The 15,177-nt window shown below is 42.8% G+C and overlaps 1 protein-coding gene across 1 annotated transcript; it reads right to left on the reverse strand.

Annotated features, from left to right (window-relative positions):
• Nucleotides 1-7,013: 7,013 nt before the first annotated feature.
• Nucleotides 7,014-14,291, reverse strand: LOC124267310 (hydroxylysine kinase-like). Its single transcript, XM_046702229.1, has 7 exons — nucleotides 13,996-14,291; nucleotides 11,889-12,135; nucleotides 9,876-10,010; nucleotides 9,222-9,335; nucleotides 9,130-9,146; nucleotides 8,536-8,710; nucleotides 7,014-7,645 (listed from the first exon to the last, which is right to left on the reverse strand). Exons 2-7 carry the CDS (start codon nucleotides 12,133-12,135, stop codon nucleotides 7,176-7,178), a joined length of 1,158 nt encoding a protein of 385 aa, XP_046558185.1. The 5' UTR covers nucleotides 13,996-14,291; the 3' UTR covers nucleotides 7,014-7,175.
• Nucleotides 14,292-15,177: the final 886 nt, after the last annotated feature.

Genomic DNA, 15,177 nt, shown 5'->3' on the forward strand with positions numbered 1-15,177 from the left:
CGTAACCCACCTACACCACGTAACCCACCTACACCACGTAACCCAAAGTACACCACGTAATTCACGTACACTACGTAACCCAAGTACACCCCCGTAACCCACCTACACCACGTAACCCAAAGTACACCACGTAATTCACATACACTACGTAACCCAAGTACACCCCGTGTAACCCACCTACACCACGTAACCCAAGTACACCACGTAATTCACGTACACACCGTAACCCAAAGTACACCCTGTAACCCACCTACACCACGTAACCCAAGTACACCACGTAATACACATACACTACGTAACCCAAGTACACCCGTAACCCACCTACACCACGTAACCAACATACACCACGTAACCCACCTACACCACGTAACCCACCTACACCACGTAACCCACCTACACCACGTAACCCACATACACCACGTAACCCACCTACACCACGTAACCCACATACACCACGTAACCCACATACACCACGTAACCCACATACACCACGTAACCCACATACACCACGTAACCCACATACACCACGTAACCCACATACACCACGTAACCCACATACACCACGTAACCCACCTACACCACGTAACCCACCTACACCACGTAACCCACATAACCCACCTACACCACGTAACCCACCTACACCACGTAACCCACCTACACCACGTAACCCACCTACACCACGTAACCCACATACACCACGTAACCCACCTACACCATTGTAAACCGTAACCAACCTACACCACGTAACCCACCTACACCACGTAACCCACATACACCACGTAACCCACATACACCACGTAACCCACATACACCACGTAACCCACATACACCACGTAACCCACATACACCACGTAACCCACATACACCACGTAACCCACCTACACCACGTAACCCACATACACCACGTAACTTATATATAAAGCATAACCCACATACACCCACATAAAACAAATAACCCACCTAACCCAAATAACCCACCTAACCCACCTTCACCACGTAACCAACATACAAAAGCGTAACCAGCATACCCGTATAACGGTGCGCCTGGACAGCGGCCTCCGCCAGCGTCAGCTTCACCCGATTGTTATCGCTCTTCTGTTTTTTGTCACCGTGGCCGGTAGATACTCGTATCTCCTGACCTTCGGGACACAATGATACACGATCGATAAAAGCCAACGAACATCCCCACCATACTCATAAGTCGTCTTTTATGACAAGCTTGGGCTGCCTACATAGCACCAGTCCTGACGATGAACCATCACCAGATCTTAGTGCAATGTTAAAGAATGGGAGTTAAGGTTAACCTTAGTAAAGGTTGCTCCGTGAAAGGAGCCCCATATCTTCCTACTTTCAGCTAACCTACCTTGGTAAATCTGAAGCGTTAATGCATGAAACACCCAAATACATGTAATAGTATACAGACCTGCTGCCAGGGTTCACCAGGACTCTGTCAACGAATGAGGTGTAACAGCTGTTTGAACGTTGCAGTGTCATAAATTGCAGGTGTTTGTAATACTAAGCACTGAAGCTCACATCCGCCAGACGAGCCGTGTGAATTAGAACATGATTCTACATCTCAGGCGTGGATCCCAACCGTGAAAGAGGTGAAGACTAATGCATGTTTGTTGCTTGCTACTGTGGTGAACCCACGACCACGTGACACCGGTTTTAGGGGCTTATGTTCACTGATATATGTGCGTTCTTTTATATTCTGGCGTGGAAAATGTGGTTGTCTCCGCGCTCTGCCTCTAGTCGTAAATAATTTGTCATCAGTCACGCCTGATGAATCTTGTGGTCATGCTCGAGTTCAATCCGTGTCAATGTGTGAAGCCCATTTCTGGTGTCCCCCGCCGTGATGTTGCTGGAATATTGCTAAAAGCGGCGTAAAACCAAACTCAGTCAGTCAGTCAATCCGTGTCCTTGTGTTACGACAGGGAGGTCGTTACATCAATCATCTTTCAAGCAGGGATGGATTATTTCTGTTTCTGTTGTGAAACAACATCAGCCTTTTCGCTTTGCTGTTGTATCTGTATCATTGTAAGAAGACGTCATGTCAACACAAGTTCTGATTCAAAGGTATTGCAGTTCACACCACTAGTGACTTTCAAGGTCAGCAATGACCTTGTACTGTAAGTCCCCATGATCCCAAGTATGGTGATCTACCTTCAGCTGTTGGCAATCTATAGCCGGTTTTTACATTGTATTGTCATATATTATAAGTTGTTCACTGATCACGAGGGGGGCATGGGTTGATGTACCCTCGATGTTTGTTTATGTTCCCTGAGCCCGAAGCAGGTTAATGCCGCTAGTAGGAAGCGCCCTGGGGTTGAGCAGGTACTCCGCTCACCTCATTTATGTCTTGTGTATTTGTTTGTCATGTAACTAAAGAAGTTTGAGCTTAACGTATTCCTTCGTCTTGTCAACGTATTGTACGTACACATCATCTGAAACATGAGCTAATTCCCCAGTCGACGCGTATCTACGCGTTGACACTAGTTTTAAATTGAAATCTGTAAAAACTAGTTATTTTACTGTCTTTCGTTGACCAGGTTTATAATTTACCTTTATTTATTATGAAATTATAATAAACTTGTTTTAGTCACGGTATGGCTGAAATATTGCCGATGTGACTTAAAGTCTTAACTCACTCACTCCATAATGACCTTCAAAAATATTGCCTAATCCAAGGCAAGTATCCTCAAAGATATGAATGGAACATGATTTCTTAAATACCTTTATCATAAATTCATTCAATATGCGACAGAAATACTACCAATGCGAGGTAGCATTAAAATCAGTCATTAATAAATACATTTTTTCATGACGTTGCAAATAGCAATAGGGCTAAATAGGGTGGCCAATGACGATTGTAAGACTTTGCAAACAAAACATGACATAAACCCCAAAATGCTATGTGAAGGTGAGCTACGAGTCTCGTACGTCACAGCGCGTTTGTCAAAACAGATTATGATACATGCATAAACAACAGCAGGCAATTACATATTTGATCAAATAACTGTAAGAGATAGCAAATCATTTAATTAAATATGTACCCAACTTCAGTGTATGTTTTGGAAAAGAATCCGGATATTAACAAATAACAGATAATTACAGAATTAATACATACATACTAACATTTGTATAGCGCCGATATCCAGCTCAGCTCAGCTGCTCAAAGGCGCTTTGTTTTTCCCTCGTTCACTGGATGTCAATCTCAACGGCGCATCGTATTGTCAATCTCAACCCCCTGGGGATCATACAGCTCTTTCGGCCACTAGACGCACCGAGTTATTGTGGCATTCCCATCCTTACGAGGTCCCCATTCACAGCTGGGTGGACTGGGACACATAGTCACAGTACTTTGTCCAAGTTTACTGCACGTTGCTGTACCCGCAACTAGGTGTTTGCACGTATTCATGTGGCCACCATCTGGTCATATACCAACGGATTCGTGGGTTCTTTTAAGTGCACAGGGTTCGGTGTGCTGTACACTAGGGGTTGTGACAACATTGAAAGAGTCTGCACACAAAGTTGACTCCAAGGTTTTTACACCCGGTTACAGGTGGGCTCGATCCCGTCACCTCAGGCTCGCTGGATCACTAGCCTGGCGCTTTAGCCAGTTCGCCCACCGCGCCCCCAAATATTTAACTTTGGTTAATAAGTGTAAGAGTGATGAAAATGGACAGGGTAGAAGGACCATGTCTCCAAAATAGTCGGGATATGCACAGATAACAGATGATTATAGAATTACAAGGTGTAGAGTGATGGAAATGGACAAGGTAGAAGGACCATGTCTCCAAAATAGTCGGGATATGCACAGATAACAGATGATTATAGAATTACAAGGTGTAGAGTGATGTAAATGGACAAGGTAGGAGGACCATGTCTCCAAAATAGTCGGGATATGCACAGATAACAGATGATTATAGAATTACAAGGTGTAGAGTGATGGAAATGGACAAGGTAGGAGGACCATGTCTCCAAAATAGTCGGGATATGCACAGATAACAGATGATTATAGAATTACAAGGTGTAGAGTGATGGAAATGGACAAGGTAGGAGGACCATGTCTCCAAAATAGTCGGGATATGCACAGATAACAGATGATTATAGAATTACAAGGTGTAGAGTGATGGAAATGGACAAGGAAAGAGGACCGGGAGTGGTATGTTTTTGTTTGTTTATTTAGTTATCCAGCTATATGACGGCAGCCTGTAAATAATCGTGTCTGGACCAGACATTCCATAGCATGAAATCATAAGAATCTACGACACGCACCAATCAAGTCAGCGAGGCTGACCAACCGATCCCATTCGTCACCTCTTACGACAACAGGGGGGCGGTGGGGTAGCCTGGTGGTTAAAGCGTTCGCTCGTCACGCCGAAGACCCGGGTTCGATTCCCCACATGGGTACAATGTGTGAAGCTCATTTCTGGTGTCCCCTGCCGTGATATTGCTGGAATATTGCTGAAAGCGGCATAAAACCAAACTCACTCACTCACTTACGACAACAGAGCATGCAAGTTTCGCGAAGAGCTATTTCCGGTACTAAACTGCTTCCCAGCTCCCTTTGCGCGCACCAACTTGTGATACGCGAGACGGGCCCAGCTTACTTCCGGGACCAGATTTCCGGTGACAAGCGCATATTCAAGAACCAGTTCTGGTTCGAAATTGCGCGACTGCCAAATATTACTTTAATAGACCGAACCAAGTGTATAACCATGCTTGGCTATCACAGCTGTTGACAGTCGTAGTCCTTGGCTAATTTGGGGATGGTTAGATCGGAAATTGGTCATTTTTGCAAGGATTATCGGTTCCTTACTGACAACCATGAGACCATTCGAAAAGGTATGAAGCGTTATTTGTCACCGGAAGTACTACCTACGGGCCCCATCATGAGTTGCTGAAAACCAATTCTAACCCGGCTCTTCGTGGGTAACGTGAGCGGAATCACAATCAGTAGACCATGATGGTGGTATATTGCAAGGATGTGTAAGTAAGAATCACAACACGTCTGTGTAGGAAAACTGTCTGACAATTAATGGTTTCAGATGATTTGATAAATATTGAATCATACGATTGATCAAGCATTCGTTTAGACAGTGTATCATGGTTAGAATCAATGTCCACGTCTCCTGCACCGCCTGGCCCTGGTGTGTGGCCTTTGACGTCTCCTGGTCAAGTCCTAAACGTATTTATGTGAGTAAAAGGTCTGGAGACATGTCTGGACATTGCATCCTGTGATGGTTTTCTGTTGGAGTAGCCAGATACGATACATATACAGTGGTTCCTGAAAGACCGATCGTGGACCAGCATGGCGCGCAAACGGCACAATTACTGGCGCCAGAGACCATATATAGTATGACCAGAAATTATTGAGAATTTTAGGAATATGTTTAATTGGATTTCTAGTATAACAACCTTGACCAGCTATCAAGTGCTTGGTTTCATTCAAGAGAGACAACTCCGTTAATCCTTGTTCATTAGTTTGTGAAGAGTTATCCCCCTTTGTTTACTTGCTAGCAGACGACATTTTGCAGTGATCCTCAGTATGGATGATTTAGAGAAGAGGAAGTTGATTTTGGAGTATTATAACAAGGACATCAGATCAACTAAAGTGATTTTAAGTAGAACAGGCATCCCTTTGTCCACTGTTTATCGTGTTTTGAAAAATATTGCACATGGATATGGCATTGAGCACCAGGGAGGCGCCAGATACGATACATATACAGTGGTTCCTGAAAGACCAATCGTGGACCAGCATAGTGCGCAAACGGCACAATTACACATCTATTATATGGTCTATATCTATATCTATTATATGGTCTCTGCAGGCGCCAGTATGTTGTCTTGGAGTACTGTCCATTGACCGCCACCTTGACATTCTGGAAGTCAAGTGATCTCGCACATACCATCACAAATTCACCCCAAACTGATCATGTCGCCTTATATTAATGTTCGCTTGGTACATCCCCAGACATACACGAAAATGGATTCATTTAAGAAATACGACCGACATTGTAACCCTGCGGGGAATCGAACCCGGGTCTTCGGCGTGACGAGCGGACGCTTAAACCACTGGGCTACCTCACCGCCCCTAACGTGATCCCATATTTTACTATAGACCTACGATCGCTTTGTGGAACGGGGACTAGGTGACCAACTCTTCAGGCTGATTTGATTTGCTTTTTAGCCATTTTTAACGATATGTTGATCCTTGGTTTGTTTTGTTGAACTTGGGGACTTTGTGCAGTGCGATCATCAAAATTTTGTGTCTGTAAAATTCTGTTCACAAAGCTGCAAATTACGAACTGAGATACAGTGAACATACTGTTAACCCCTACCCGAGGTCTACCAGTTTGAAGTGAGTGAGTATGATTTTACGCTGCTTTTAACAATATTCCAGCAAGATCACGGCGGGGGACACCAGAAATGGGCTTCACACATTGTGCCGATGTGGGGAATCGAACCCGGGTCTTCGGCGTGATGAGCGGACGCTTTAACCACCAGGCTACCCCACCGCCCCTACCAGTTTGAAGCAGCCAACAGATAAAGACCTGTGCATGCTGCAAACTGGTAGGGGCGGTGGGGTAGCTGTGGTTTAAGCGTCCGCTCATCACGCCGAAGACCCGGGTTCGATTCCCCACATAGTGCTGAAGACCGCTTAACAAATACTGCATTGAAGTACAGAGCATAAATGTTACTTAGGATAATGCAATCAACATACTTGACTTGCCGACCTTTCTTTCTCTCATGTGTCTCAAAAACAAGAGTAACCCCTACCCATGAGTGAGTGTATAATGTCATAGGCGGATCCGGGGGTGGGGGCTGCTGATTGCTGAAAGTTTGTTAAATGACCCGTGAAAGTGAAGTGTGCACCCCCACCCCCACCCCTTTCTCATAAAGCTGTATCCGCCCCTGAATGTCAATGTTGATGTCATATATATAAAGGAACCAATAAAATACATTTGTAATGTTTCCTATTGCATATGTCAAGGAACTAGAGACACATCTTCAATTTATATATTTATAGGTGACACGAAGGTCACTTGAAACACAACGGTTCAAGAACACTTGATGTCGTCACTGTAACTTAACAGTCTGACACATCATCATCCTCATAATTGTAATCATCATCATCATCATCATCATCATCATCATCGTCGTCGTCGTCGTCAGTCAGCCGCCAGTGTTTCCCTACATAAGCTGGCAATGTTTCGCCACTCCCTCACCATCTGTTCTGTGTCCATTTTCCACAGTTGACGAAGTCGTGGCCAGCCTTTCTTAGCCGTGTTAAGCGTGTAGTCGTTGCTGGGATCAATGTGGAATGAGTAGGCGCCGATTACCAGGGACTGAGAAATGCGCGCGCATACGCATATCTTTAACAGATCAATTTCTCTGTCTGACAAATCATTCTTGGTTAGATAGCCCGCCAGAACGTACCCGGATGCAGTTTGTGGTGGGATGTTGTCGCTTAGAATTGACATGTAGGTCATTGCTATGGCAGCTTCAAAGATGTAAGGCTGATAAGAACTGTCACCATAATCCAAGATGGCGGACACATCGTGTTCATCTTTCCATCTGTCGTCACGTGCAGCTTTAGTTACCAGGATGTTCCCTGCGTTTAAATCACCATGGATCATTCCTGAAAAATGCAACAAAAAACAATGTTAAGTTCCAAATACGAAAACATGTGGCTTTTCATTTTCATTTACGGTAAATCAGATATATTCTGAGAGTGAGTTTAGTTTTAAGCCGCACTCGGAAATATTCCAGTTATGTGGCGTTGGTCTGTAAATAATCGAGTCTGGACCACACAATCCAGTGAACAACAGCATGAGCATTGATCTACGCAATTGGGAACTGAAACTTTGACAAGACAGATACACCAGGATATTGACAAAATACTGTGCATTGAACACCCACAAGAGTTATGAAGGGAGCATAGGTTCACACTCCTGTACCGTATTTTCTTTAAAAAATAGGGGCGGTGGGGTGGCCTGGTGGTTAAAGCTTTCGCTCGTCACGCCGAAGACCCGGGTTCGATTCCCCACATAGGTACAATGTGTGAAGCCCATTTCTGGTGTCCCCCGCCGTGATATTGCTGGAATAGTGCTAAAATCGGCGTAGAACTATACTCACTCATCACTCCTGGTAAGACAAGACCTTGTGGATCTGGTGTTCAGGGTCACTGACTTGCTCAACTTGACATCGAACCCTTTTGCTAGGCTTATGATGTAAATTACAGGATTGTCTGGTCCAGGTTCGTATATTTGCAGGTTGTCACCACAAAGCTAGAACGTTGCGGAGGGGCGGTGGGGTAGCCTGGTGGTTAAAGCGTTCCCTTGTCACGCCGAAGACCCGGGGTCGAATCCCCACATGGGTACAATGAGTGAAGCCCATTTCTGGTGTCCCCCGCCGTGATATTGCTGGAATATTGCTAAAAGCGGCGTAAAACCATACTCACTCCCTTACTCACTCACTCGCTCACTAGAACGTTGCGGCGTTAAACAACAATCAGACGTTGGGCATTACCTTGAGACAAGTTATTCCGTTGATCAAGAACATGTGACTGAAAGGTTTCGATGACGTCACCGATCATCTGTCTGTCGTCATTGACCTCAATCACGTGTAACAGTTTCTTGAGCAACGGCAGAAGGTCAAGGTGCCACTTCCTTTGGTAACCATGGAAACCAGAATGCTGAAACCCCTAAAAAATAGTTCAATCGTCATATAAAAGTCGTGTAATATTTTAAAGACCGGATACATGTTGTTATCAACAGTCAATTTATTTCAGCATCAGTTTTGACTGTACATGAAAAGATTATATACAGCCAGCCTTGACGTGACCGTTTTATCAGACACCAGGAGCTAAGTTGGTTGGTTGGTTGGTGTTGAACGCCGCACTCAGCAATATTCCAGATATATGACGGTCGAGTCTTGTCCAGACAATCCAGTGATCAACATCATGAGCATCAGTCTACACAACTGGGATACGATGACATTTGGTCAACAACCAAGTCAGCGAGCCTGACCACCCGACCCCATTAGTCGCCTCTTACGACAAGCATGGGTTGCTGAAGATCAATTCTAACCCGGATCTTCACGGGTCTGAAACTCGGTACTAACCTTCAACGCGGCGTTGACTCATATACACACCAGCCGTGACGTGGTTTACCAGACACCAATAACACAGTACTAACCTTCAACGCTGTGTCAACTCTGCCCGCCATCACCCCCACCTTGTAACACAGCCCGGGGGGTGAGAGGGACAGATTCCAGTATTTCCCCGGGGACATACTCAAACAGCCGCACTATGAAGGAGCTATCGGAGTCTGTAAAACATGTACCAGTGATAGTGACAACTTCCACAATAATAACAGTAAATCATCTTACCGATTAATGCCCTTGCATAAACATATGTATACATTAATATATAGCAGTAACTGTAGATAGCCTAAAGATTTTCACATTATTAGGATCCTAAATAACAGGTTTATCTGTAAATTTGCGATTGATTACATGCCACGTGCCTGATTGACCAAGCAACGATTTCCTTAATTTAACAATATTACGGCCACGCCCACTTTTGGAATATTGTTTCCTGATCAGCTAAAAAGGGATTGGGTGGGTCATGTCTTGTATTATTGTCACCGATTACAAATCATTGGTTACAGTTCTTGTGCCAATGATATAATAATATATGTAATTGTTATTGTCAACAATATATCAATAAGAATTCGCTTCAGTAATTCTAATTTAAGTATTTCATTGTCCAGAAAACAGTGTGTGTGTATCTTCAAAAACACAAAACATTTCTTGATGTCAGTTCATAAGAGTACATAACATGCCTCCCGCCCCAAACTCACACTGACCAGCGCTGTCTGTATGTTCACTCCCCTCAAGTAGCAGGTTCACCATCAGGTACAGATGTCCAGTGAGGGTAGGGACGGCCCGGGGGGTGAGGATGCCACTCTCATATACCCGAGACATCATCTCGTGTTGGGCGTCTGAAATGATATCACCCTTATAGTTCATTCTCCCCGCTAGGGGGAGCTCAGTGAAGGTGAGGTGAGGTGAGGTGAGGTGAAATTGGGTTTAACGTCGTGCTTGAGAATATTTCGCTCATATGATGACGTGCATGCGTATGCGGCTGCTTGTACTAGCCCAGACTGATTCTGGTTTTACAGTGCTAGCCCACTGAGATACCATACCGCAGTGAAGCATGAATACCCCACTCAGACACGTTATACTGACTCCGAACCGACCAGTCCTTGTTGTACCCATTAATGCCGAGCGCCAGGCAGGGACCATCAAGTACCATATTTTAACGTCTTTTGGTATGACGCGGTCGGGGATCGAACCCGCGACCTTCCGCTCTCCGGGCAGACGCTCTAACCACTACACCACGGCAGACGCTCTAACCAACTACACCACGGAACACAACTCTTGGCACAGACTAAAATATACCCCTTGAAAGGGACTAGAATTTAACCCTTGACACGTGAACACAACTCTTGGCAGACTACAGAAAGGGACTAGAATGTGAACTTAAAATTGAGAACACAACTAGAACTTGGCACAGACTAAAATACACTCCTTGAAAGGGACTAGAATTTAACCCTTGACCTTTGACACGGACTAGAACACAACTCTTGGCACAGACTAAAATACACTCCTTGAAAGGGACTAGAATTTAACCCTTGACACAGACTAGAACACAACTCTTGGCACAGACTAAAATACACTACCCCACAGACTTGAAGACTAAAATACACTCTAGAAATTTAACCTTGGGACTAGAATTTAACCCTTGACACGGACTAGAACACAACTCTTGGCACAGACTAAAATACTACCCCTTGAAAGGGGACTAGAATTTAACCCTTGACACGGACTAGACACAACTCTTGGACTAGAACACAACTCTTGGCACAGACTAAACATACAGACTCCTTGAAAGGGACTAGAATTTAACCCTTGACACAGACTAGAACACAACTCTTGGCACAGACTAAAATACACCCCTTGAAAGGGACTAGAATTTAACCCTTGACACGGACTAGAACACAACTCTTGGCACAGACTAAAATACACTCCTTGAAAGGGACTAGAATTTAACCCTTGACACAGACTAGAACACAACTCTTGGCACAGACTAAAATACACTCCTTGAAAGGGACTAGAATTTAACCCTTGACACGGACTAGAACACAACTCTTGGCAGCAAGACTGTAACCCTTAACATGGACTGGAATTTAACCTTGACATGGACTAGTATAGAAACCTTGACATTGTCTAGAGTATAAGCATTGACGTGATTTAGAACACAGGTCTTGGCACGGACTAGATGGATTGCAATTGTTGAGTCTCCGATAGCAATTAATCGATGGTAGAAACGAAAAACTATCGATGAATCGATAGTTTGTGTGACTATCGATAGTTTAGTAATTGACTTCCGTTGATAAATGCGCAGGATGTTTGGGTGCAGACTTGCAGCTTCATTGAGTTTATGTTTTAACTGTTTAATTCATCTGGGTTTCAAGTTTCTTGTCAGTTATTAAAAGAGACTGCAACTACTTCAACTTGTTTTAATTTCACATAAACTATACATTCATTTGGGAAATGACTTCAAATGAGACAATTCAAGGAGAAAAACTATTGCAAGGTATTGCAATGGTTGGTTGCAATAGACTATGACTATCGCAATAGTATGTTGCAATAGACTATCACTATCGCAATAGTTGTTTCCCCATCAATAGTCACCCCTTACTAGAATGTAACCCCAACGTGGACACGAATATAACCTTCGACGCTGAGTAGAATATAACATTCGACTTGAAATAAGATGTATACCTTGAAGTGCGTTTTAAATATGAACATCTTACCTATGACACCAGTATTCTTGGAATCGAGAGAGTTCAAAACTTTGAAGACATATCCATGGCAACTGACTTCCAAGTTTTCATTCGTTCCGGTCGACTCTGCTTTGACCCGGAAGTTGAAATCGTCATAGCTGTTTAGTTCCTGGCAACTAAACATGCGCAAACCGTAGTGTTTTGAAAGGATTGATCCGATGAATGATTCCGTCAAAGATGGCTTCTTTGCTTTTCCGGGTTTGAAAAAATCATCCATCTTGAAATAACTGTAAAAATAAAATTACGTAAACAATGCTCAACCGAATGTCGCAAATCATAACATAAAAGGTAAAATTATGAACGACATAAACAGATCACTACAAATACCTCAAAACAGACAGATACATATAAACCATTACATATGGATATGAGAAACTGAACTTTCATACGTTGTAGTCAATATATATTCTAATATGGGTAAAAACTGTGGAAGCGTATTAGTATTTTTAACATCTGTGTAGAAGATACTAGCATCTATGTAGATTACTCTTTAATCTGCTCAGAAGATACTTACATCTTCATATTTGATTATATAATCGTGTATATCGTTACTCAGACAGTGATATTGTGTTCTGAAGTTTAAAGTAACGATGAATATAGTTTGAACAAACATTGACAGACAACAATTATAAACACACGCGTGTGTGTGTGTGCGTGCGTGTGTGCGTGTGTATGTCTGTGGGTGTGTCTGTCTATGTATGTTTGTATGTATGTATGTATGTATGTATGTAGGTTTTGCAGCAGGTTTGCCTTCATGTTTGGCAGCAGGTTTGTGTTCATGTTTGGCAGCAGGTTGATTGTTCAGACAAATTCACATACTAATCACGCATAAATGAAGTTTTCGTATATTGAATATTATGATAGTACGTCAAGTTTGAAAGTCAAACGAATAGGTAATTATTAAGCCAGTGGTAACATATACAGACTCGGAACTAATGTCAATTACTCTAAAGGTATGGTATCAAATTTACACTAATGCGCTTCCATACACAATAACAACATCGAGCAATGACATAACATATTTCTGCGTTCAGTGGAGAAGACCTCTAAGCCCAAGCATGGATTGCTGTAGAATTGATCTTCAGTAACCCATGCTTGTCGTAAGAGGCGACTAGCGAGATAGGGTGGTCAGACTCGCTGACTTGGTTGACACATGTCATCGTATATCAGTTGCGTAGCTCGATGCTCATGCTGTTGATCAGTTGATTGTCTGGTCCAGACTCGGTTCGGCTCTTTAAGACAATATAGACTTCCCTGGCTACAGCAAATACCAGACTACAAGTAGGTACACACATTTCACTATTAAAATAATTAGCCTGTATTCGTTCTCAATAAACATACTCAAGTAGCAGTTTATTGCAAAATTGAAAAACGAATAAATTTAAACTGAACAATTATGAGCTAAGGAAAGAATTTCTATTTTTAGTTTAACCTACACAAGCTAACTGGCTTGGAAAAACAACAACATTAACGCTCAAATACAAATGACCTTTTACTCCAATGGCTGAGGTTGTTTTGTGTCCGCCGGTCATTAATCACTGTGTCCTAGCTAAAGGACAAAGGACAAAAAGTGAGGTTAACTATAGACAAACGCTTAGTCTCTGAATATATAGAATTTTGATTGTAATAAATAAACCAATTATTACAAAGGAGCCCCAGGGAGACCAGAGATTCAGGGTAATCTAGACTTGCTTCATTTACGGCTTTAGCATTGCAGGGAAGGCTAGGCTGTAGGGAAAATATTATGGTTTAACTGAATATAGAAAAGTATAATACTTTATGGATAACAACTTCTTTATTTATTATGATGCGATGTTTCGGTATAGCTTCTTATACCGTTGTCTTGCTTGGCAGTTCTACTTGTCATATGCAACTATATATTTCATGCACATGAACTAACCTACCGTGGCCTGACCCAGATGTAAAGCCTTACTCGCTGTGACATATGGGCATATACAAACAACCAGCACAAAACCACCGCGTCATAAAGATCAACAAAACATAGAAATAATTAAATATATAAGCATATGCAATTAAACAAACTTCAGTTTACAAGGATATTTAATAGTGGTTTTACCGGTGTAGGGGAGTTATTGAAGTAATTCTGATACACAGATCCTGAAGAACGTACCAGTGAAGTCGTTCCTCGGGGCAGGAAACGTGACGTCACCGCCGACACACAACTACTGGAGCTGAGGTTAGCGTCCTTGGGTCCTCAGTTTACGTTTTGTATCCTAAATGCATATCAGATTGCAAGCATGGAACAGCTGAATGGCGTTTTACCGTGTTCTGATGGTGGTTGAGAGTAGATGTTATGGTGTGTTGGCCTGCTGTCACCGACCACGTTGCCACTTATACTGATGCGACTGCTGTGATAGTTGATGAGTGTACGCTTGTCATCTGGTGTGACGCTTAAAGGCCATGGGAGCAATACCATCAGCTGCAGATACAGCAAACCCCGTACTTCCCGACTGAGTCGTACCTAGAAATTGTCCGGATTAACCAGGTTTTGGAATAACGGGTGGTGGACAGTTTTGTTGGAAACAGAATATTTTTAATCGGTGTCAGCATGTCATGAAAACGAGCTTGTTTGTAAAACCTGAGGACTATTTTATTTCCAGCATCTGTGGTAACTGATCAACATTTACTCGCTAAAGCCGGTGTAGGTGGCCCAACAAAGTCTTCAACTCAAATCACTCCAGTTTGGAGGCCCAAATAAATCCTGTTTAAGACCACTCTAGTTTGGTGAGGATGCCCAACTCAATCCACGCCTCAAATCTCCAAAGTTGGGTTAGGAGGCCCAACTAAATCCACATCTCAAATGGTGTCCTCCCATTACGCAGACAGCCAGTTCGCAGACACCTTAAAACAACAACATTTACGGTTCAGTGAACAGATTATCTACTACCTGTTACCTACACATCATAATGAAATAGTCCAAATAAAAACACAGGAACAAACTGAAGCTATGTTATTATTTGAAAGATGGATGAAAAGACATAAACATTTATAGTCTAACGGGAGTTGGCATCATCATATTGAAAACATTAGCTTATCTATTAGAAATTGCGACACTGTTGTATCATATAAATCAAATAAAGACAAATGTGAACCTAAATATTATTCATATGGAATAAAGAAGTTATATGTTTTGCACACAATATTAAGATATATGACGAGTGCACTTAATTACGATTTATTTAGAATACATATTCAAAAATATGACGCATCATGTCAATGTGGCCATGGATGTGAGAAC

Source organism: Haliotis rubra, unplaced genomic scaffold (genome assembly GCF_003918875.1).
Source record: "Haliotis rubra isolate DU_JTF1 unplaced genomic scaffold, ASM391887v1 Scf130, whole genome shotgun sequence".
Classification (NCBI taxonomy): domain Eukaryota; kingdom Metazoa; phylum Mollusca; class Gastropoda; order Lepetellida; family Haliotidae; genus Haliotis; species Haliotis rubra.

Excerpts from the sequence above, each read along its gene's own strand:
- LOC124267310 (XM_046702229.1), bottom strand. The coding sequence starts at position 12,135 with ATGGATGATTTTTTCAAACCCGGAAAAGCAAAGAAGCCATCTTTGACG. Across the intron at positions 10,011-11,888 it reads CAAGAATACTGGTGTCATAG|ACGCCCAACACGAGATGATG; the intron begins GTAAGATGTTCA and ends ATATCATTTCAG. Across the intron at positions 7,646-8,535 it reads ACGGAATAACTTGTCTCAAG|GAATGATCCATGGTGATTTA; the intron begins GTAATGCCCAAC and ends TGCATTTTTCAG.